The sequence below is a fragment of the Thermobia domestica genome, chromosome 13 (genome assembly GCF_964235325.1).
Source record: "Thermobia domestica chromosome 13, izTheDome1.hap1.1, whole genome shotgun sequence".
Lineage (NCBI taxonomy): Eukaryota > Metazoa > Arthropoda > Insecta > Zygentoma > Lepismatidae > Thermobia > Thermobia domestica.
Window position 1 is genome coordinate 132,397,951 of NC_137466.1, and position 26,953 is coordinate 132,424,903.

The following is a 26,953-nucleotide window of genomic DNA, read 5'->3' on the forward strand; positions in this document are numbered from 1 at the left end:
TGCTTGTATTCATGAAAGTTTCCAAGGAAATTCTACTTAATACATATAATTAATTAAGCAAACAAGACATTAAACTCATTTAAAATTATAACATTTAATAGTAACATGGTTAATTAATATTTGTTTCTTAGCACAAATCCCAGCCTTTAAAAGTAGCGAGTATGCAGCCATTAATTTTTGCACAAAGTATTACACAGGAATGACGACAAGCTGTTAAAAATTTCACTTTCAGAGTCTTCTTCTTCTTTTTACTTCTTCTTACTTAACGTGTTCGGAGTTACTCGTTGATGGTCGGCGCATTTCGATAGCGTTACACTGCAACAGGTGAGAGTAATTTGTCTGGTTCGTCACGGCTCGACTGTGAGAGACCCAGTTGGTTTATGTAGGTTAGTATAAAACCTAACTGAATCGGCGGGCGCGACCCCACTCAAGATTTTGAATCCACGTTGTGAGCGTAGTACATCGACAACATCTTGAGGAACTAGTGCTTGAAACCGGAAGTGGTCATCAGGACATTTTTTCCCTCTTTCACTTCTTCAGGATGCGAATTTTAACGTGAGTGCAACGCACCTGTGTGTTTATTTCTTTTTTTTTATTTTTCTTGCAAAATACAGAAACGCGGAAATAATAATGCGATTGTGATTTCTAAAGATTGAATATATTATTTTTTTAATATTCATATTGTGAGTTCTGCACGTGTACTGTTTGTTTAAAATTAATTATTCACGTGTTCAAAATACAATTAACCTTCCTGACAAAAAATGCATATATGCATATCTTTTTTTATTTGTTCATACAGAGTAAATATTTAACATCTCAATGCAGTGCGTGTGTCCATGTTGTATTGTGAATATAGTGATTCAAAAAGAGAAGACATAAATGTTTGCGAATGAGGTTTAATTCTGTGATGCTTTGGGTTATACGCTGTCAGTGATAAATTACGAAACATTTCAACGTTTTTCAAAACAGCTTCAAGACATATGGTTGCATAAATGTCAATGACGTACTGCATTTTCACACACACACACACGAAAAAAATGTTCGGAAAATCAACACATATTACCGTGCTGACTTGTTTTCAAATGTGTTTTCTAAGTAACGTTAGAGGAATACTGTAATAGTACTTTGAAACAACATGGTTTCCTAGTTTCTTCTAAAGGGGATACTTGTTGGCAGAAAGCTAAGCTCTAATAGTTTAACGTTTGTGAGTTTCTCGACACCGTTAGAAAGAAATGACGGCGGAAATGATTAAATTTAGAGCTTTTTTAAGAGAAGGAAAATAGTATCTATAATGCAATGACAACAACAAAATTATTGGTTTTGTGAAACATCTGCTCCTTGACACAGGGAGTTAGAGTGTCTTCCGTAGGAAGAATATCCATTAACATGTGGAAATAGCCGTTCTCTATAATGAAGCCGTTATTAATCGGAATTCTCAATGTAAGCTAAGTTAGGGTAAACAGGCTAGAACACGCCTTTGAGCAAAACGCTAAGACACTTGAATAGAGATGAATTTAGCATCGTGTCTGTTTCAAATTTATTGCTTTGAGAACATCAAGCAGATGTTATATCATCATTATATGAGGAAAATTGTGTGTTGAAGAAATAGTGATTTAATAGCTTAAATTTCTGCTACATTATCAGAACTGGAAAATAGAAATAATTTATCTACGTCACTTTCTTCAGTAGCAGATAAAAATTTCGTACGGTAACTATCGGCTGCATTGTCGGCAATCGTACCAACAAGACAACTTTGATTTTTTTTTTTTTTTTAAGAAAAGAGAAATACTACGTTTAAGTTTATGTTCTAATATATTTAGGTACTTTATATAGAAATAGGAACATTTATTAAAAAAAATGAAATGAAATATTTGAGTTTTACGTCCCACGGTTATGCCGGTTAGGCTAAAGGAGACGGTGATTATGAGAAATGAATGAAATGGTGGAATGAAGAAAGTGGGAGGAAACGGGAGAACCCCGAGAAAACCCACGCACACGGTGTTTGTCCACCACAAAGTTCACTTGGCGGGAGCAGGGTTTGAACCCGAGACCCCAAGCACCAGAAACATTTATTAAAGGAGATAGGATGGTATATTAATTAACTTAAATCAGTGTTTGCTTACATTAGAGAAATTTACGTTAACTTATTATTCCTATCAACGGCCTGTTAAGTTTCAGAATTTTTGGAATGTCTTGGATTTAGTAGTCACCAACATTTTGATGATTTCATTTGCATTAAGGTAGCATCCACCGCTAGACACTGCATAGGTTAATATTTCAAATTGAAATTATGCAACTGTTATAACTGTTTGTGGTTATAACAACAACAACAATATTATTTAATTCAATAATAATAAGACATCAATATTATTTAATTCAAGTTACTATAATAACATTACCTTAACCTAATGTAACTGGAAAAGGCAACATTAAACTATAGTGAGAATGAACAGCTTCAAAGACTAGATCATCTCTATCTCAGTCATTGGCAGGATCCTTAGTTTTTAACTTTTATCTCAGTATCTGAAGTTGATTATTTTACTTCACCAATCCCACTAATGCGTCTTGGAAGTATTCCTCCACTAAACGCATTTTGTGAACAGAACATTAGGCCTATATATACATACATACATTATGTATGTATGTATGTATGTATTATATATACATACATTATGTTTCTTCCAGACATTTTTTTTGGAGGGTACTGCCCCCTGCAGCTCTTAGAGTGCCCCTGGAGGAGACCAAAATAATACGTCTATAATATAATAATAAATAGAATAGTACCGGTGAAAATAGTATGTGCCTCTCCGAATATTAAGTGTGCCACACCGGGACATTTTTTCTGAAAGAAACTGTATATTCTATACATAAAGTTAACTCATATTACCAGTACATATCCGGTTTAGTTTCTTGAACGTTCTAACTAAATGTATGGTGCAGTATTTTAATATTCTGGGCACTAAATCAATTAGTGAATTATAAAATTAAGAACAGTCAATAATAATAATAATAATAATAATAATAATAATAATAATAATAATAATAATAATAATAATAATAATAATAATAATAATAATAATAATATACCAAATAATATGAAGTTCATAATCTACAGCCTAAATTGTTTTTAGTAGCTAAACAAATGTTATGCAAGGCACTTGATTCGCTCTTCTAAAAGCTACAAGATTTTATTCATTGAGGTTAAGTTATCTTACGTAATTCACAAATCAATTATTCTGGTAACCGATTATGACTGACCCAAATATAGAGAACAAGGTTATCGTCCGTCATTCAAGGAATTAAAATTTGTTTTATGGTACGATGCTGAAAAGGTGAATATCATTGCAAATTATATCAACGTGAGAAGACTAAAGAAGAAATTGCAAATTAAGATAATTAAGATCGAAACATTGATTGTGTCTTAACAATAACATAAATAGTAATTATGTGAATTTTTCTATTCGAAGTTCTATACAAAAGAAAAATGAAATAAAACTTTAAGTTCTACGTCCCACGTTTATGCCGGCTAGGCTAAAGGAGACGGTGATGATGAGAAATGAATGAAATGGTGGAATGAAGAAAGTGGGTGGAAACGGGAGAGCCTCAAGGAAACCCACGCACACGGTGTTTGTCCACTACAAATTCCACTTGACGCGAGCTGGGATCAAACCAGAGACCCCCTGCATCAGAAGTGTACGCTCTACCACTGAGCCACCGTGGCCCCTTCTGTACAAAAGAAAAATGTCCGTAGACCTGAGAAAGCTTATCCATTTCAAAGCACGATGTGAATCCTGATTATAAATACAAAACAAGAAGATATTTTTACTCCTGACTCCAGCAACACATTTATATTTTTAAAAATCACTAAAAACACATGGAATTGTGCTTAGATGATATACTTAAGCGTATTTTTTTAAAACCGAACACTCGTTTCTCTCTTAAAAATACTTCATCTGCATTCTTAGACAGTAAGTAATAATAAGTAGGTTTGAAAAACGTCTTGAAGGAAACGAACTTCATGTGCCTATTTTCGTTGCAATTCTTCTTATAGATAAGGATATAGATCTTTCTAAAGAAAGCAGGTTGCTGTTTAAGAATTATTTTTTAAACTTGACTGTATATGTAAATATAGATCAACAAAATAAAAAAATCTAGTGAATTAAATGCATGATATACTCTTCTATCTTAGCCTTTCCGCTGGTCTAGTAGCTAGAGTGTGCGCCTTTGGTGTACGTTGTACAGAGTTCGATTCCCGATGGAAAAGCAACAATATTTGAAAGTGATTGGAATTCCATCTTAAACTGTAGTTTCACGTCTCGTGTAGCTTTGGTGGTGAAGGAGGACGCTAAACTTCACAAACAGAACACTCCTATGATATATAGTGATGTTTGATTTTATTCATATTTTATTACATATTATTATTATTATTATTATTATTATTATTATTATTATTATTATTATTATTATTATTATTATTATTATTATTATTATTATTATTATTATTATTATTATTAAACAACCCTACAGGTACAGCCTGTCAGGACAATTTATTTTGGAATGGTTAACAAGGAATAATAATACGAAGAGCGCTTACGTTTGGTGCACGGAATAGTGGGTTCGATTCCCGGTGAAACATCTTGAAACTTGAACGCATTGCGGTGGTCCGGATTCCACTTTAAAATCCTTATCTCATATAGCCTGAACAAATATGAAGAAAATAAAGAAAAAGATCGATTAAGTGCGCATAGTGAAATAAATTTATTACTGACCAAAATAGAACATTTTAACAGATTAAATGTACGTACAATTATTCACTAACAAAATAGAGCAAATCGTCAAGTGTACCACAAATTCTTCGCCTTAGATTGAAAATTATAATCAATCAGTAAACCATAAAATTATACGGCAATAATTAGAAAAAAAAAAGATGTCCGGAAATAAATTTATGACACTGGATTCCAGTTACAGTATTTTCATGATAAGTAGTATTATATAGTACATTTTTCTCTATTAAAATTTCCAAAGCTTCTAGGTTGATAATAATAATAATAATAATAATAATAATAATAATAATAATAATAATAATAATAATAATAATAATAATAATAATAATAATAATATAATATTTCTATAGTAATAACAATACAAAAATCTTTATCATACAGAAGTATTTATTGAATTTGTCTATTTTCATCAAATAATACATTCATTAATAATAATCTCTAAAAACGTGTTTCCAATGTAAGAAACTAGCTACTTGTTTTTATCAGTACAGGATCCAGAATCGATTAGGAATTTGGTGCAGGGTTATGTAGGCTATTTACATGGTGATTTGATATTCCAATTGCAACCTTTGATAGGTGAATTGTACCGTGTTATGCAAAAATGAAGTAAGCGCCAAACTTTGAAAATCCACGTAAATGCGACGATTGGTTCCTGATAAGCATTAGAACGTTTTGCACAATCGAAAAAAGAGGAAAACCAACACCTTTCCAAAAAAAAAAAAAAAAAAAACATAATTTCACTTTTGATTACGGCTACATTAATGCTGGACATTAACCTTTATACGTAATTTTCTTAAAAGTATGAAAGTGGCACTTAGTTCGTTTTTGCAGGACACGGTACAATTCATACACGAAAATACATAAACTGTCTATGTGATTATAAATGCTGCTTGCTACGCTATGACCTCGAGAAATCAGTATTGCCCAAGAGACGAGACGAGAAATATGGTTTTCTCACCTCGTCTCGTGAATTTTGTAGAAGTCTCTTCTTGTTCCGATTCTCGAAAAGCTTTCCTAGTCTCTTTCGAAAATTTTCTAGCCTCATTTTCTAAACTTATGTATAAAATTTATACTCTTGATTTTTTTTCTTCATTTCATCTAGAAGTTACCAGAATCCATCCGTGTTACGAGAGGTTTACAAAGGATTCGATATAACAACCTTTAAAAATCATATTTATTATTGAAGTATATTATGTAATGACTTTCATATATTTAAACGTTGATAAATGCTCTTCATTGTGTTCGTACAATCAATTTGCAGTTTTTATATTTATGAATCATGTAACTAAAACTATTTTGTTGAACTAATGTCGTCTACGAAACTTGTGAAATTTCTCATCTCGTGGTTAACACTACCAGTACCAGAAATCTTGTAAAACTACAAAGATTTCTTTTTTACTTCTTCCTTCCCTGTAAATCTCCATCTATTTTATAAACAGTGAATAAAGTAGAAGAATCATAGCATTGATTCATAGAACATTTCGTAGAAATCTTGACAGTTTGACATTGTTATTGTGCAAGTTTTCAGGTTCCCAATTATTGTGTACCTATAAGAAGTTTTAGGACGGGGAAATTTCCACTTATTTATTGTTAGTTTTTGAGTTATATTAAATCATAAATTTAATGCTTTTTTTAAAGAATAAAATCTTTCTTCATTTGGGACTCGAAGTTTCTTCCCGGTGTGTCTTTCTTTCATTAAAATGATATAAAAAATTTAGCATATTATTATTATTACATAAAATTAATCATTTCCAACTTTCATTGTTAGTAGGAGTACTCAGTTTTAGATAACTTACATAATCATTTCTGAAACTTAACTAAAGAATGTGCTGGGAAGTATTAAAAACAATATGATCAAGTCAGTGGGCGTGTTACTCCTACTTCAGAGGATACAGCTGCGTCTCTTGTTTCAGGGAATTCGTGGTGTACAATATCGTGAGTTGCGTGCTACATAACGAGACTGTGAACTCAAAAGTAGAACATCCCATAGCGTTCTGATGGACGAAGGCACACGTGTCTGCATATGTGAATATGCAACGTTACAATATATATATATATTCTTTTTATGTAGTTTTTTTTTTATTTTTTCATGTGATTTTTCTTTCACAACTGAATACCAAGTTCTGCTTTTTTTGTGTGAAGGGTAACTCGTTTGTTCTCAGGCTATATATAGCCAATGATGTCTTTCAAATAATTTAACAACTGGTTCTATGATTAACATAGTAAGTTGATCTAGTGTTATTATTATTATTACATAAAATGGAATTAAACCTTTGAAGTTTAACGCCTCACGATTATGCCTGTTAGGCTAAGGGAGACTTTGGTTAAAGCAAGTGAATGATGATGGAAGAATTGATGGAATGAGAAAGTGGGAGGAAACAGGAGTACCCCGAAAAAACCCTCGAGCATGATGTCCACCACAAACTTACTTAGCCGGGGATCGAACCAGGGACCCTATGTACCAGAGGTGAACGCTCTACCACTGAGCCTCATGCCCCCTTATTACTATATGATTATATTATTATGTATTTGCATACTATTATTATCATTTATACTAAAGCCTGTGACAAACATCTTGGCATTTCAGCTAAACGAATAAAACGCAAGCTCTGACGTGATGTTGCCGAATGCTAAGGGGTGTGGTTATGGCTAAGCAGACGAACTACAGCGCGATCAGGTGGGAAAGGATAGACGTGGATGTGTATAAAATAAACATGGCAATACCTCTGGCCTCTCATTTGCTAGCAGCGTTTAAAGGGAACTTGGAGCGCCGCCTTTAAATGCCAAGATGTTTGTCACGCTGTTTAGTAACAGTGAATAGGTTTAATTGATGTAGCATGCTTAAGCTAACATTCCGTGGAGATAGTCTTAGAACTAAAGAAAAGACCACAAGGCTAGTTGATGTTTGCAATACTCGGGGTTGCTCTCTTCTTAATCCGACTAGGCCGCTAGCCTTATTGGGATGATGACAAATAACCTAGCTGTTGATGTTAAATTCAATCAATTAATCAATTCGACAAGCGGCAGTTATGTGAAGTCCTTGACGTAACCATGACTTACAAACTGCGTTGCATCTCATTATTCTAAAAGCTATACTATAACAATTGCTATCATGATGTGAGACATCTTTCGCGAATACTGTCTCTGAGTGTGTGTTTTCTAATTCCACGGCTGTGTCAGTGTGCTTCTGTATGTTTCTCCCATTACAAAGTTACTATTACGTATAAACACGTTGAACGATTAAACGCGGGAAATATTTTCACACAAAGACAATGAATGCCCCTTTTTGCTATTTTTGTCTCCAGATATGCAATGTAAAACTACACTGAAAATAAGTCACCTCCTTCTTCCATATCCTCACTGCCATACGGTTCCTCAAGTCAAGATTCGTCTCTAGTAATTGGATTATCACTCTCTTCCATTTGATCTTCACTTACATCGCTTTCAATTTCTTCGTCTGTTTCCTCTTCCAATTTTCTTCAACACTCGGAGCAATCGCCTTGATATTTTGCCGTACTTCTGACGTTTTCAACAAAATCGTAATCTCGCATACACACTCCAACATATATTTGTACAGTCAGCAACAAAAGGTCTTTCTGTTTGGTAAAATTTATTATGCAAAGAACGGTGGTATGGCTGGAACGTACAAGAAATTACGTTCTTCTTAATTTACTGAAAACTGTACTCAAATTGTCGTTCCAATCTGAAGGTATTAACGAAACTAATTTTATCAAACGAAAAGAACTTTCGTCGCTGACTGTACGGTGTTATGTATTTTAAGTATATAAAAAATGCAATGTAATTTCCATTTGTAACTGGGCTGGCCACAGATGCTAACGTCTTCTCTAAGGCCAGTGGCATCTGCTTGACGTTTTAAGAATGTATAAAGTAAAAAAAAAAAAAAATTATAATAGCAAAAAGCCTAACATTATATATATAAATTGAATCGTTGAGTTCAAAAACCGGTCATCTCCATCGAAGCTAATTTGAGAGGAGTAACAAACAAAACTAAATTAGTCATTACGCATCTGGCAAATAGGGCTGTTTTCATTTTTGGATCGTGGAACTGTCATTTTTTAACTTTCCAAAAATGAAAACAATCCTATATGTCAGATACATATTGATTAATTTAGTTTAGTTTGTCACTCCTCTCAAATTAGCTTCGATGGAGATGACCGGTTTTCGCACTCAACAATTCAATTGAATTTACCATTCACGACGTTCAATAATAATAATAAAACTAAGTTTTATATTCTAGTGGTGTATCTCTAATAACAGATAACTCACATTGTGAAAAGTCACAGTATTTGTTCTTGTCCCTAGTAACACAATGATAGTTCATGCCAATTTATGTGGATAGACAAAAAACAATATATCATCTATTGAGCACCTTATATTTACAGAAGCGGCTGGAGTCTGTGAAATCCTACCAGAGTAGTTAAAGATCTGTGCTTCTGCTGAATTCGCAGTAATAGCTTCCATTATTTTTCTAGAATCGTTATATAAAGAATTCTCAAAAATAATACTAGAGATTTTTTTTTCTAAGTTCTAGATCTAGAGACAGAGAAACAATTTTATGAACCAGATCCGTGAACGTGAAAATTTTTAACTGGCGAACCAGCTGAATGACATCACTGCATGTGAGATTGTAGCAGTCAATCAAATGTTCTTGAATCTGTTCGGGGTTTTCAATCCGCTTTCTTCTTTTCTCCAATTATTTTATAATCATTCAGTTTCATTGATCATTCGTCTCCCTTACCCTACAGAATATAATAATCACATGACATATTTTGCTTTTGTTGCATTAGTATATAACAGGTACACTTTACCTAGCTAAGTGCTTAGCTGATTAATATAGAGATTTAAAAGAAAGGCATTAACCGACGTCTACAGAAGCATTAAAAAGCAGAAAATAATAAAAGCGCTAAAAGCATAAGATAATAGTCAAGTGCTTAAAACAGAAAATAATAATAATCAAGCGCTTAAAAGTACAAAATAATTAATTACTATTATCTCTAAAAGATTTTGAAGTTTTTGCTAAGCCAAATAAATTAATACTTCAGAAAAATTATCACCCAAACAGTTATTATATTAGGTGTTAATTTGTTTGGCTTGGCACAGACATCAAACATTTTTATAGATAAGAGTAATGAATTATCTTTTTGCTTTTATGCACTTTATTATTTTTATTTTCTGCTTTTAGTGATTTTGTTAAGTCCGTTAATGTTTTCCTTTTAGTTTTAATTTTAAGCTTTTTCGTGGATTTTTGAAGTCATTATTTACTTATTTTAAGTTTATTTAATTTTTTCACTTTTTCGTTACCAAAGTAGATTAATTAGAAATAAAATGAAATGAAATCTTTGAGTTTTACGTCCCATGTTTCTGCAGGTTAGGCTAAAGGAGACGGTGATGATGAGTAATGAATGAAAATGGTGGAATGAAGAAAGTGGGAGGAAACGGGAAAACCCCGAGGAAACCCACGCATACGGTGTTTGTCCACCATAAAGTTCACTTGGCGGGGGCTGGGATCGAACCTGGGACCCCAAGCATAAGAGATGAACGCTCTACCACTGAACCACCACGGTCCTAGTTTAATTAGATACTTAAAAAGCTAAAGATAGGGCATTAATTTGCCATAAAGTGTGCCGGCCTACGAAATATGCATGAACGAACATATTTAAACAAGAAGAATAAGCCTACGCTTTACAGAACTATATCTGAACATTCACACAGTGTTAACACTATCAGTTATTGAGGAATTTCATGGTCTACCTCCAAAGGTTATCATCGAACCTTATAAAGTTTCTATGGAAAATGCGAGAAAGTATAAGCCTTGAAACTAAGAAAGAATAATCAAAATCGGTACACCATTCTATGTTGAAGTTATGCTTAAACACACAGACAATAAAGTCTGGTTATTGCAATATTAACACTGTCTGCCGTTCAGGAATTTCATGGTCTAGCTCTGAAGACTATTATTAGAACCTAATGAAATTCATATGGGATTACCAGAAAAGTATACTCTTTCAAGCAGAAAAATATCAATAAAATTAGTGCACCTGTCTCAAAGTTATGGGTGAACATACACATATTGAAATCAGTTAATAATAAATTTTACATGGTACCCGTTGAATTGTTTCACAGTCTAGCTCAGAAAGTGTTTATTATTATCCTGATGAAATTTGTATAGGACCACCGGCAAAATATACTCTTTCCAACCAAAAAAGAATCATTATCCAAACCGGTGCACCAGTGCACCTATGTCGAAGTTATGCGTGAACATTCACACACACATACATACACGCACTCTTCGATCGAATAGAGAAACTCCTCCTCCTCCGCTTTGTTTAAAAGAAGCTTACTAGGAAAATTAAGTGTGCCAATAAAAGATGAGAAATGTATGTTACAATGCTACTCATAAAATATGTATTTCTTTTATACTCAGTGTATTAACCATTATTAACTCCTGTCTTTAGGATACAACATATAACTCATTGTTAAGAATTCTTGTATTTATTTAACATTTCCAAATGTATTTCGATGGTAATTCCAGTATTGACTTCATTAATCGTGCATGGTCCCTGGTTTGTTTCTCGTAGAGGATATTCATTATTAGAACAGGATCTGCTGACCATTCTTAACGGTGTTGAGTGCCTACACCAACTTTACATTTTAGACTTCTAAACTATGCTATGCATAAGTCTCGGAAGTCTTATAGAATGGCTCTGTCCGTCTGTCCGTTTGTCTACAAGTATCAGAACAAAAATAGTAAGAAATATCAAGATGCGTTTTTATTAATTTGATTCAGCGTCCCAAGGATATATTTAATCTTCTCCGTCAATTCTCTATTCAAACTAGAACTGGTTCAATTTGGTCATTTCCCGTTTCAAAGTTTATCATCATAAGGCGAAAACGGTAACAGATAGCGAGAATTTGTGTGTGTGTGTGTGTTAACTATTCAGCGTCCCATAACGATGCACAAAGAATATCCCGAACACTCTACCAAATCCGAAATTGATTTAAATTTAATATTACATCCAATTTCAATTCTGACTTCCACATAAAAACAGTAAGAGATATCGAGATGCGGTAAGTGTTCTAAGAATAGATTCCATTCTCTTCATCAACCCTATATTCAAACCGGAAGTGGATGGTTCAAATTAGCCTTTCCGGTTTTTACGTTTATCGCCATAGAACGAAAACGATAACAGATAGCGAGAAGCGACTTCTTGCAAACAATTCAGCATCTTAAGGCAACATAACATTCTACCTAAACTGGAAGTGATTGAAATTCCGGTTTCAATATTGTTTTTATAGCGAAATACAGTAAGAAATATCGATATGCTATTTCTCGTAATTAATTCAGCGTCCCAAGCATAGGTTCCATCTCTTCCGTTAACCCTCTATTCAAATCGGAAGTGGTTAAAATAAACCATATCCGGTTTTAACATTTATCGCGATAGAACAAAATGGTATTAGATAGCGATAAGCGGTTTCCTGCAGGTAATTCAGGTTTTCAACAGGACGTATTGTCACATCCTGTGATAGTCAACCAAAGCCAGAAGTAGTTGTAATTTACTACTTCTTCCAGTATCAATACTAATTTCCATAGAACAAAAATGGTAAGATATATTGAGATGCGGTTTTCTAATTGATTCAGCGTCCCAAGAATACGTTCTATCTCTCCCATTAACTCTCTATTCAAACCGTGGTTTCAACATTTACCAACATAAAACAAACTGGTATTAGATATCGACAAGAGGTCTTCTCCAATCGGTGTCAAGATAACATACCATCACAACCCGCAACACTCTACCACAGTTGGAAGTGGTTGAAATTACTACTTCCGGTTTCAATACTGATTTCCGTAGAGCAAAATGGTAAGAGACATCGAGATGCAGGTTTTTGCAATCGATTCAGCTTCCCAAGAGTAGGTTCTATCTCCTCCCTTAACTCTCTATTAAATCCGGAAGTAGTTCAAATTACCCATTTCCGATTTCAACCATAAAACAAAAACCGTAAACCATAGTGAGTGATGGATTTCTGGTATTGATTCAGCTGATATGAAATGAATCTCACTTGTTTATTTTCTCATTAATTCATCTGGGGAACTAATTTTCGATTTTCTTTGAAATGAGCTGAACTTTTTCATTTGAGTGTGATTTTACTGATTTTTTTTCTTCAGTTAAATTTCCTTTACTTTTTCAGGATGAATTTGCATTATACGTATATAAAGTTTACATTAATTGAATACATTTGATTCTTAAATATTAAAATTATGTACAACTACAACAAAACTTAATTTTCATCAACTAAAAGATATACAGATTTAACAAGAATACCAAGTTTGTAAGCATAATTGGAAAAATCTTTATACCGTATCATTCCAGCTGCACAATTATAATATTAACACGTACGATACACGAAAGTGGAAGTGAAATTTGTGTCTGTTTAAATAATAATAATAATAATAAAGCAACATTCAATCTAACTCTTTAATTCCTGGTAGCAACATGTACGTGATTATTTGATGTATATTTCAGATCTTCGTACATATTTACTTATTTATTATATACGAGTATATAAGTACATGTGTGAATGTATGCAACTGCATTTTTCTCGAATGGAAAGTGGAGAAACGAGGAAGTAATAGTAGCACATAAACGCGATGAGTGCAAACGATTCTTCCTTGCACGTTTGCAGGTGCCGGCTGGACACGACGAAATGGGATTTTCTGATACACGACAACACTCTTTGTCATTCAGTTTAATGCTAAGTGTCATGTGAAGTAGCGTACTGTTTAAGTTCTGTACGTAGGTTGCTACGTTTCTATATTGTATTACTTTTACTTTGTAACAAAAAAAAAATGGAGAATAATTAAAGGGAGTTTAGCTTGCTGTAAAGAAAGCAATACTACGTCCTTCCCATGAGGCAGGGGTGCACCCACGGGGGCCCCACCGGGTTTAGATCTCCCCCACAAAACTTCCTAACTCAATATACATTTGGGGGCCGCGGTGGCTCAGTGGTAGAGCGTTCATCTCTGGTGCATGGGATTCCTGGTTCGATCCCAGCTTGCGCCAAGTGAACTTTGTGGTAGACAAACACCATGTGCGTGGATTTCCTCGAGGTTCTCCCGTTTCCTCTCCCACTTTCTTCATTCCACCATTTCTTTCATTTCTCATCATCATTGTCTCCTTTAGCATAGCCGGCATAATCGTGGGACGTAAAACTCAAAGATTTCATTTCGTTTCATTTTCAATATAAATTTGTACACTCTATACTTGGTTTAGGGAAATGATTGATGTACCATGAAAACTTGATCTTACAGTTCATCTGTACTCTTTTTCTTATAAAATCATCCTAGTTCTATTACTTTTTATCCGAAAACATTGTTGGAAGTATTTTACAATTACTTATTGTGTTTTCGGGTCAGAATAATAACCGTTCAATGCTACATAGACTAGCAGCTTGTAGCATTGGACTCCCCTATCCCAAAGCTTCAATCCCTCCCTACAAAAATAGATGGTTGTGCGCCTGCCATGAGAACTTAAAATTGAGTTTTTTTGGCCCATTAATGGCTTTGATGTTACTGATTTCTTCTTGAAATCCATTTAAAGATTCCTTAATTAGTAAAAAATTAAAATTTGTTATATTGTATGTAATTTTAGTACTTAATCCCAAACAAATTTAATGTAAATAATATTAAGTTCTACATTTATAATGCAAATTCATTTTGAAAACTTAAAAAAGATATAGTAACTAAACGTGAAGAAAAAATCAGTAAGAATCAATCCGTTAAAATTCCAGTACATTTCGAAGAAAGCAGAAAAGTAATTTTTCATACAAATAAATTAGGTAACAACCAAAGATGTCACAGGTACTCAACAGCTGTTTAACTTGAACGGTTTAAGTTTAGTAAATAAATGTAATTACACTAAAGATATTATTAAAGGTGGTATTGAAAACATCAATAAACTATACCAATCGTTTTTCATTTTTAAAAAATCAATCACGAGGATATATAGTACGTGATCATCCAATCTAGACCAAATTTGGAATGATGGTAGCCCTGCACGACTCTAGTACGCATAGGAAATATAATGCCGTGCATCTTTGATTCCCAAGTTATTGGCCGTTAAACTTTTCGGTCTGTTCTCCTTTTCTTTGGGGGGGGGGGGGAGCGTTAAGTAAATTTATCGTATATTTATTAACAAATATTTATTAAACGTTCAAAGAAGAACGGATTTTTTCCCCCACTAAATAGAAACTTTCCAAGAGGGAAAGAGGAGTTTCATTTATTCCCGAAAAGTACATCCGAGATTCTTGGTCTTCTTGTATAACGCCAGCCGAAAGGCTATTTTCAGTGAAACATTGACAATATTAATACAGTAATTGGGAAAGAAAAACTTGGAAGTAAGAGAGGTCATAACCTGTATATTAAAGGCACTACCCAGACATTCAATCACTTGAATTGATAGAAACTGTAGAATAAAATCCAATCAGCGTTCGAACGCAGGAAGCCCTAAAGCATCAACCCTAACAATTCAAAAGTGCCAAGCTTAACGCGTTATCTGAAATTTCGATGTAAGAGTAAAATTTAAAACTTTTCAGAAAATACAGTATTAAGTAAAATAAGATTAATAAAAGCAATAGTTTTTCAAGCTGTTTTACACACTTTAAAGAAAAAGTGATATTCATGAAATTTGAAGAGACACAGAAATGAGAATTTTTATATTTTCTTAAAAGTAAAGAGTGCTTTACCTTTAAAAATTAAATGTTGAAAATATCAAAGCAAATCATATTCATCGTTATATTTAAGAGACACAAATCAAAATTATCAGCTTTCAGGATTCCTTCTGAGGTTCTGGCCTGTGTGTATTACATGCCTATAATTTATGCCTCTGTTAAACTCTAATATGTATTATTTTAGCCACTACGGTCTGTATATAGTTTGAACAAAATTAATAAACACATGGATAACTATGGGATATTTGCTCTACAGACACGATAAAGCTTCATTAAAATGTTTACTATACTCATTTCTTGAATCTTACGGTACATTTAGTTTCTAGAATTTGTTTGATCCACTCTGACAGCTTTCTCCGCCGTTAAGGCCACACCTAAAAAGTGTTTAAACTTCATTCAAGTGACAAACAGAAAAAGGGCAAAGCCAATAAATGTGACGGCCAACTACTTTTTCCTTCTAGTTTTTACCTTCTGTATCAGTTCTAGAAGCTTGATAAATAACATCTTAAACCTCGCGGACAGTGGCAAGACAACCTTGCGGAAACGCTTTGATACTTTTGGCAATTTGCCTACAAGACGGTTTCTCTGTCTCCTAAAGAGATAGTCATCGGTCAATGTTATTTTCTACGGTTTTCGTCTGAGTTTATGGAGAAAATGCACTAATCGCTGCATTTGAAGTTTAAAAATAGTACAAAATTAACAGGAAAGAAATAATGTTTTCTTCACGTATGTTTTTCTCTATTTTTGTATTTTGAAGAAATACTGAAATAGTTTTAAAGGTTCCGCTGAGATACTTGAAATGGTTTGCTGTTTATGTCTGTCATTTTAAATGTTCTTAACACCGGGATTTATTTTAAGGAAATTGTATTCATTCAAAATACATTAGAGAAATCAATTTCCTATTTAATTACAATAAAACTCTTATCGATGCGTAAACAAGTTGTCCTCCTTTGATTCTAGAAAATCTTTATTATAAATACGCATTACATTTATATAACTAATCAACCGTCTGACCATTTACTTTATCACGGCTCAAATTAACGTTTAAGAGGTTTGATCCATGTTGTTTTGTGCTCAACAGCAGTTAGACCTTTTTTTGTTTTAGAAAAATTGACTAATTCAAAACTAAAACTTTGATGACCTATAAGTAGGGAAGCGAAGGCGTGCACAAGAAACTATTTCACATTGTACGTATCCATTGTTATCAAGGCTTAGCTCTTGCCTATATTGGGCTCACCTTGAAATCAGAGCATATCTGAAAATTCCGTTGAGAGCACGTCTAAGAACTATACCTTGTAGGGAATCCCCTGTATATCTACTGGACATTGATGAAATTACATGTTTGGATTGGTATGTATGATTTCCTTTACGCTGGTAAGGACTACCACTCCATGGGTTCTCGAATTCAAAATAGTGCGTGTCGAAATTTAGCTTTTCCAGGAATTTGGACAGCCCTAGCTCTGAAACCATGCACTTCTACCCACAGACCCATATGAATTTTTTCATTTATTTTGATGTGAGAAATCATACCTTACAGTTTGTCGGTATAGTTTAACACCCCAAAATTTACGCAAGTGACGGAGTTCTTCGAATTATGTGTATCAAATCCAGTCATATACCAAATTTCGTGCCTGTATTTTGAATGACTGCAGAGACGTGTATTTAATAAGTTAAAATCTTTGTATTTATCTCTGTTAGGGACCAAATTTCTGACAATCGCATCTTAATATAGTCTATGATTTAGGAAGAACGCGTGTACAACATTCCAATGTGCAATGCTAAAGGTTTTAGATTTAGTAAAGAGAGAGAACATTTTAACCATCCCTTTCCCTGGTTAGAGATCAAAATTGGCCAACTTAATCTTATTCATAGTCTAAGGTTTAAAGAGAGTAATTGTATAAATTTTACAGTTCCTATGCCCAGTGGTTTCTTAGATTCTGTGTTGAGTAAGAGTCAGTACGTTTTAGATACATTTATAGATTGTTCTTACATCGACAATTCTATAACATGTAGAAATCTCTAGAAAATAAAAATTGAATTACTACACGTAAGAGAAGGTAGAGTAGCTGTAATGATACATTATTGGTAATAATAGCTTCTAAATTTCATTAGTTGAAATTGTAATGGAAAAAATATTTTTTCTGCTTTATGAGAAAATAGTTCGCTGAGCAAGGTACTAGAGTAGTGGTCTTAAACTTTTTCATTTGATGCTACCATCCTTGAATCCTGCACAGAAAAGAGTGAACTTTAATAACAAGAACACTGCATTCAATGTCCGGATTCGTTTGTCTTTCGGTTTCTTGCACTTGTAATTATTCGAGGATTATTTTTAAAAATGTTGTGGTTTTACTATCAATTTGGAGTTATTGCTTAATTTGATTTTTCTAAAAATAATCATAATGACAGCATTAACAGAAATCGAGAAATCATTCGATCCTGGTCGATCTTTATATGGAAGTAGATCTTGACTTTCTTAGTATGAATATGCTTGTGCAGACCTTTGGTTTCTGAGTTATGGCCTATTGTTGAGATTGGGCTTTGGACTTGGTCACATGTTCGAAGAAAAAATTCAGTAGTTAGTCAAATCTTGGGAAACAAAAAAAAGAAAAAGCAATAATTGTTGCTATTTATAAAAAGAAGGGAAAATACGCTAAAAAATCTTTAATTTGAGATTGAACATTAACCTTTTTATATTATATTGACAAAAAGATTTCTAAAATCAAATTAAAATTTGTCTAAACTCAAACTAAAGGCTTGTTAAAAATCAATGAAAGACGATTTTTTCCGCATTTGGGAAACTTATTACTATTCAAGTAAATTACAATGAAACCTCTATCTTCTTTCAAATACAAATTTTACATTTCAAATTAACAATGAATGTTACATAATATGATACAAGTATAAATTGAAAGTTATCTATAGAATTAAACGAAAGAATGTGTTATATAGTTCTTTTATCTTTCTACAGCCATTAAGAGCATTAAGTAAAAAAAAAAAAAAAAAAAAAAACTTTGAAGAAAAGAACGGGAAATGAGGTGAGAAAAACAGGGTAAAATAAGATGTAAAAAAATGTTTGCTATGCAACAAGATCACCTTGAAACAATTATTTTTACCCGGAAATCTGCCAGAAGTATCTTGTCTATGTGCTACCACTAGTAATTGCGTGCTACAGAGACTCCTAATTTTCTCTTTTAAGAATAAGAAAAATTACATGATCATATTTCTTTTACTTGAAATCTGATGAAAACTCTAAAAGTTTATTTGAATGAAAAGAGAAAAAATAAAAGATTTATATAAAAAAGTACACATAATTGTAAATTCACAAGTACAAACAACCTAGTTAGCATAGATCATAATAAATACTTCATTAATGTCGTTTTATTACTGGAGGTTAGTTGTTCGATTGAATTAAACCTGTTTGATTAACATGCATATTCAGTTTGAACTTGTGGATAACGTTTTAGAAGAATTTTTCCAGAAGGCAGAAGCAAGATTTGCACTAGTTTAGAAAAGAATAAATTCCATTATACAGTATAGTCATATCTGCCACGTGTGTTGAAAAATGGGAAAGGATAAGATTGGAGATCTTTAAGGGCTAGTTCTCTCATCTCAAGAAGAATCTGATAGAAACACGGTGAACATTGATCACGAACATTGTTTTATAACCTAACTCGAAACTTAACAACCTGTTAGAGACCCATACACTCTTTAAAAAGAAAGTGATATATAGAGAACTAACAGACTTTCCTAAGGATCATTCAATGCTGTCCTGTGTATAGCTTGAGATCCATTAACAAATGATTGGACCCCTTGAACAGCTGACAAAACACAGACACAAAGAAAAACAATATAGTTCTGATTTTGTTGCAAAAATCGATCAATAAACTATATGATATATTTTGGCAATCTTTATTTTTCCTATGATATCATTATGGATTAAACTGACATTCTATATTATTTCAATAGATCTATGACTATCGTATTCCACAAAATAATATATGTCCTATGTTTGTTCTTTCGTTGGCAAGGGTCGTTTTACTACTACTAGTACTACTACTACTACTACTACTACTATTACTATTATTATTATTATTATTATTATTATTATTATTATTATTATTATTATTATTATTATTATTATTATTATTATTATTATTATTATTATTATTCGGTCATCATTAAAATGTTATGCCTTAAGCCATTTTTTTTCTCTCCCGAAATTATGTCGTGAAAGAGAAAAAAAGAACATAAGTTGTTTTTGTCACAATAATCTCTAATATGATACATAAAGCTACATGAACTGACTCACTGACATAAAATAACGTGTACTTCCCGTTGACGTAGAGAGTTGAAAATAAAATAAAATCTTTTAGTTTAACGTCCCTCGATTATGGTCTTTAGACTAACGGAGACAGATGATTAAGCCATGGGGATGATGCTGAATGTATTGCTGGAATGAGAATGGGGGAGGAAACTGGAGTACTCAAAAAAACATAAGAACAATGTTGTCTAGCACAAACTTACTTGACCGAGGATGGAACCAGGGATTCCACGCATCAGAGGTAAGCGTTCTATCACTGAGCCACCGTGTCCCCATGTGGAAAGTTAAATATTTTGGTATGCTTATTGTTTTAAGAGAGAAAACAACAGGAAAATTGTGATAAGTAATTTTTATATTTTCAGGACATAAAACCAGTAACCTAAAGTATGTACTTAAGGGTCTTCACTACAGCGAAATTAAACTACCACAAGTTTTAGAGTTTTTTTTTTTGGTAATATCTTCAAAATAAAAAAAAAAAATCGAAAACCAGAAACGTAGTCAAATAAACAATACGATTTTGCATGTGATACCGTTATCACAACTCATCTATCTGCTTTCGATTTACAACTGTAAGTAGATTTAGCATTTTTTGACGGGTTCTATAAATAGCGGCATACCAAAAGCAGATAGATGAATTGTGGTAAATGTATTACATATAAAATCGTATTGTCTAGTTTACTACGTTTCTGTTTTTTGAATATTTTTATTTGTTTTGAAGATATTACAGAAAAATTCTAAAATTAGCGGTAGTTTAGTTTCGCTGTAGTGAAGACCCTTGAGTGTAGTATAGTGAACAGTGATAGAGAGACTCTTCTCTACGATAAGTCTGGTTATATTTACGTGGTTGAATGTTCCAATAGAATACTGAATTTATACATGCATGAAAGCACTAAAAAGACATATATGGTTATCATCATCATTCGTTGTGGAATTCCGTCGTGTCTGTATGGTTAGAGTGCGACTCGGAAGACAAGGGCTCAATTCCTATTCTGAGCTCATGTGGTTCGGGTTCTACGTGAACTGTAGGTTCACATTTCATATAGCTTTGGTGCTGAAATGGAGGCTAAACGTTAATATAACCAATAATAATCATTGTCACATGTTTACTATAATCAATGCTGCAAATTTCAGGCATTGATCTAATGCTAGAATTTATGTTGGTATATGCTCGACTGTTTTCAAGAACAGCAAATACCCACCTCCATATACGCTCGTTCTTTCGAAAATTTAAAGTGGACTATACATACGTATAGGTAGGTATTAGGGATGGCCAAAAATTTTCGGATCCGGATATCCCGGATCCAGTGAGATCCGGATCCGGATCTTGCCGGATCCGGACCTAGATCCGGATCTCGGATCCGAAACTCAGATCCGGATCTCGGATCCGGATCCGAAATTCGGATCTCGGATCTGGGTCCGGATCTCGGATCTGGATCCGAAATTCGAATCTCGGATCTGGATCCGGAACTCGGATCTCGGATCTGGGTCCGGATCTCGGATCTGGGTCCGGATCTCGGATCTGGATCCGAAACTCGGATCTCGGATCTAGATCCGAAATTCGGATCTCGGATCTGGATCCGAATCTCAGATATTGATTCGTATCCAAACCTACATCTGAAATTGTGATGATAATATTGAATATCTAAAATTCGTCAAAACTTTTTTCGGATTCACTAATATAGTAGGATGCTGTGCTTTTAAATGTTTCCATAACACGTTTGTGCTACCTTTGTTCTTTATGTTATTTTAACCTTGCAATATTTACTTTCTTATATAAACTTTCTTATTTTCTCATATACAAATGAAATATCTTTTAAATAAGACCCTTCTAATCGCAGGAATACTGGACAAAACAAACTCTTTATTAATAGTAGTTTCTGACTCACTAGAGTCCAACCATCAACAAATCTTTCACTTCGAAGGTACAACAAAAAATATAGACTGGTTGGCGTGGAACAACAGTAGATCTTTAAACATACACACGAGAATTTCAGGAGAGCGATATGGTTGTGTAGTATTATTAGTATTAATAAAAGTGTTCGTTGTACGACTTTATTACCTAACTTATGGCTTGCCCTTCTGAGGTCAGGAGTTTGTTGAAGGAGTAAATATAAAAGAGATTTCTATTATTTCTTCTTCACCCTCCAGGTTTCTTTAATCATACATTGCAGGACGTAACCAAAACATATCCATGCATCGTATCATTGAAGCGTTTTGTGTTTTGTATATTAGTGTTCAAAAATATTTAACATATTCGCATTTGTTCATGTGATCTCACGTTCAATTCTCGGTGGAACATACATGAGATAATTGAAAGCTGAAACAATATGAAAATAGTATTTAAAAGTCAGGAAATTAATATTAAAACTTTAGCTATCTATTGTGACTGTAAGGCTATAGTTAAATTAACCCACACGTTTCGTGAAGATATATTAAGTCGTTATTGTTTATTTACTATAAGCTACCATATACATCCTCAGAGGCCACTTTACACTGTAATAATCAACAGATGAAAACATTGGGAAAGGAATGGAAGGAAGGTCTCCATAGCCTTAGATCAAGGTACTAACCTAGCATTTGCCCAGTATAACTGAGGAACAACCCTGGAAAATCCTCAGTCAGGATAGCTGGTCTCCGAATTCGAACTCGGTATAATCCAATTGCGAAGCAAGAATCCTAACAAGTATCCTGAGCTCACTCCGTATTATTATTATTATTTAATTAACGTAATGTTCTAAAATTAGTGCAAATTAAACCCTACTTTCTTTATTGCTGATGATATAGTTAAGAAGCCTACATGAGACATCAGTCTCCCATTACATAGGCCTTGTTCAAGAAAGAATACCAGAACTGGAATTCAGGAAGCGGGGGTGAAGAGATTAATGAGGATGAGGAAACTATAAGCGATGCAAAAACTGAGAAATTATGACTTCATCACAGATATATTCACTTACATACGTCAATTAATATTTCTCTGATACAGGGCACTCTACTTTCTATAGTGGCAGGGAAATGGCCCGCTTTTGTAAACGAACACATTAAGCACGTGCATATAGGCACAATATCCGTGCAAAGAAACATAGGTAAAACTAGAAAAAAAAAATAGGGAAAGCGAGGGGAAAGTGATAAAACGCCATTCAGCTTTTTTTCTTAAAAAAAAAAAAGCTGAAAATAACTTAGAGCTACGAAAGACGCGAGGCAAATTTTATTGAAATGATTGTTTTTCCTTAGTGATTAGCTGTGCTAACTATGAATATGAATTAAAAAGAAAACAAGTAGCTAGCTCTGAGTTTCGCAAACTGGTTGAAAAGAAAATATTGGATAAAATTTAATAATAAAGAAGGCATTTATGATAATTAAAACAAATTAAATTCTTGGCACGACAGTCCTTTGGTTCCTACCATCGGGCTTACGTTCATTTGAAGCGGGATTTGAATGCAAGACATTTACAGTAAAAGGATCCACAGCCTAATGCCGCAGACCACTCGACTATGGCTGTCGGGTTTTCTCGGCTAATCTGTAGCACATTTACAGTAACTGATTATTTTAAAAGTTGCTCCTAAATACTGACAATCTAAGTTTTATGTATCAAATATTTCCTGCGATAATACCATACACTCTCCGACTTCTATAGACGAAAAGCTATAGTTACCCACATTATCTAATACAGAAATAAGTTCTGATTCTCTAATAGCTGCTGATGGTGATAGTCAAGGTTCACCGAAGCATGATCCCAAACCCAAACTGAGATATTGATGTCACTGGAACGCCTGAAAAGTCATTGTGGGTAAGTGAATTGCCCACTTGTCAGGATGAAGGGCGATGGTGATGTGAAATGCAGGGCTGTCAGAGGTACTACTTATAATAATTGGATTTGTAATATTCTATGTTGCCGTAAACCCTCTTCAAGAAGATAACTGTTAATTTTAGCTTTGAAAATGTTACATAAAGAGTTTTATTGCTATCATTAGGTTGCATATAAATCTCTTTATTCCGGAATTATCGGATTTATTTTACCGCTTAACTTTCACATCTCTTCTGATTTACGAATATTTAAATCACGATTATCCCCTTAAGGTCAATTAGTGATATTTTAACTTATTTCGAACCAACTATGTATATGGCTAGTCTTGTTATATGGGAATAATTGAGACTAGAAGCAGTCTACAGGCTACGTTCAAAAGAATCTTGTCCGACCTCCTGATAAACCACGTCTTTCAGCAAGGTGAATTGTGGCAATCCGATACTAACATGCGGAAATCTTCCGGTTCAAGTGAAAGCTTCCATAAGAATCAGCACCCTAATCAGTGGTACGTGCCTTGCTAATTTTTCTCCAATGTGAAAGTACCTAATTTTATTGTTAAAAATGAAAAGGTTTTTATTTCAAACAAGTTGTCATTACAGTTTTCATATTTGAACACAACACTCATGAAAAGTCATGTTAAAGCGCGACTTACTCCTGAAAAAGAATATTTATCTGTTTTTAATTTCTCGTGTTCCTCAAACTACATGCGGAATTAGTGCAAGTGCCTTCCGCTCGCATTACCTAGGTACAAACGCAATGGCGTATTTAGAGGAGAGGCTTCCGGGCTTAAGCCCCACCCCCACCCCGAAATCTTACTTACTATAGTAAACTATATGAAATATCTTGCAGAATTTTCACATTTTCAGGCAAAGCCTCCCCCCGAAAGTTAGCAAAGCCTCCCCCCGAAACAAAATCGTAAATACGCCACTGTACAAACGGCTACGATCTTGGTACTAGCACATGTTTCGGTTTCCAGATCTCAAATATTTATATTTCAGCCTGATTCTATGTATGAATCCGAAATTTCAAATCTAGATAAGAGACACTAAAATTCATAGTTTATTCTCGGTGCTCATATTGTGATTTACTAAATAATTATTAAATCTAATTGTAGGGTATACATTTGATATTTTGAGCAGACTGAGCAAGATAAATTTACGTAAAAAGTAGTCAATACTTGTCTTAACTGTTTATGTTTTCTTAACTGTCAATAGGAATTTTAAATATTCATCTCGGTCCTGCAACCGAGTGGAACTAGATTCGACATTTGAGCTCTCATCCGGATCATTTTTTTTTTCTTAAGTAAGCCAAACATTTGATCTTTAGAGTAGAATGAAGGAAACAAATAGACTTGTCAATATTCGTCTTAATTTTCTGTTCTCTTCTTCACTGTCAGGACTTCGTGATATTACTTTCGGCGAATTTTAGATATTCATGTTTATCATAATTTGGATGGGATGTGGGTTTGGATAAGAATCAAGATCCGAGATCCGAATCCAGATCCGAAATCCGAGATCCGGATCCAGATCCGAAATCCGAGATCCGGATCCAGATCCGAAATCCGAGATCCGAGATCCGGATCCAGATCCGAAATCTAAATCCGGATCCAGATCCGAAATCCGAGATCCGGATCCAGATCCGAAATCCGAGATCCGGACCCAGATCCGAGATCCGGATCCAGATCCGAGATCCGGATCCAAAGGATCCGGACCCAATCAGATCCGGATCTTCGGATCCGGCCAGATCCGGATCCGGCCATCCCTAGTAGGTATACGCCATATATTCCCTTATACGCCCCATTAAGTCTTTGCTTTCAGGCACGAAACACCTCCGCTATTCTGTTTGATTAGAATGAGAATTATTCATCCTAAATATGTCGCGTTTAATGCACAAGAGAATCAAGTTTAATTTTCTTCATGTCGGAAATATTTAATCTTTAAGGTCTGTATCTACAACTCTTTTCAAAGTTTAAAAGATTTATGTCCAGATAAAAATAACTCTTATAATGTAAAAAAAAAAAAAAAAAAGTGTTAGCATATACTTAAGTGTATCGTACAAATTTTTGTATCTTTTCTCCCAACTTTGGTAAATGCACTTGATTCCTTTGTACTCTGAATGTCCCATATCATTCATCAATTTCAATTGTCTTTCTATCCCTCTTTTATCATCTATCCAATACCTTAATCCCTTTTTCTTCAAGGGGCCGCGGTGGCTCAGTGGTAGAGCATTCACCTCTGCTGCATGGCTTCAATCCCTGCTTCCGCCAAATGAATTTTCTGGTGGACAAATACCGTGTGCGTGGGTTTTCTCGGGGTTCTCCCGTTTTCTCCCACTATCTTCATTCCACCATTTCATTCACTACTCATCATCACCGTCTCCTTTAGCCTAGCCGGCATAACCGTGGGACGTAAAACTCAAAAATTTTAATTTCCTTTTTCTTCAATGGTGGCACGATAGCTCAGTAATATGTACCGATTGCTCTTACCAAAATTAGGCCAACTCTTTTCCGAACTAGCCAGCATATCGCAAGAAATACTAATCTTTTCTTCCCATAATGAGGTCAACTTTGTAGCAAAAGTCTTTTTTTTTTATTGTTGTTGTGGTGCAGTAATCGAGCGGTCAAAGCATTATACTGACAATCATGATGCAAAGAATATGGCCGTTATTTATTAACTGTTCTAAAAGTTTCTTTGTTTGTGTCCCTGTCGTATTGAATTAAATACAAAATTGATTGAGATTAATTAGAAAATAATGGAGATAAGTGTCCTGGTTGGAACTAATTAGAAAAGAAAGTGATACAGCTCTCTTTTCTGGTGTGAAGGATCCTTGGTTTGATTCCCATCCATGCGAGTTTATGGTGAACAACATCATGTCCGTGAGCTTTTCAAGGTTTTTCGTCTTCTTCCTCATTTTAATTTCATTAATTTGTATTTAAAAAATATTCACTTTTATTAATTAATCTGCCTCCTTTACTGTACAAAACTTAATTGAAGGATGTAAAACTAAAAATTTCATTTTTTAAAATAATTTTATCATAAATGATAATTTTATCATAAATGATAATTTTATCATAAATGATAATTTTATCATAAATGATAATTTTATCATAAATGATAATTTTATCATGTTAACATTTTCATATACATATTCACGATAATATAATACATTCTTAAATTTATATATATCGCCTGTCATATTCCATTGAAACGCTAATAATGGCATAAATGATCAATAGTTTCATCAAAATAGTTGAAATAACATAATACTTAAAACAAAAGCAAAAAGAAAAGAAATAAA

General features: G+C 33.7%; 1 protein-coding gene across 1 annotated transcript in view; it reads left to right on the top strand.

The window, feature by feature from the left end:
- Positions 1–377: 377 nt before the first annotated feature.
- Positions 378–26,953, top strand: part of LOC145668515 (uncharacterized) — a 74,371-nt gene continuing 47,795 nt past the window's right edge. Inside the window, exon 1 of the mRNA XM_081736487.1 lies at positions 378–555. Coding sequence (XP_081592613.1) covers positions 542–555 — 14 coding nt within the window. The 5' untranslated portion in view covers positions 378–541. The remainder of the gene's footprint in view (positions 556–26,953) is intronic.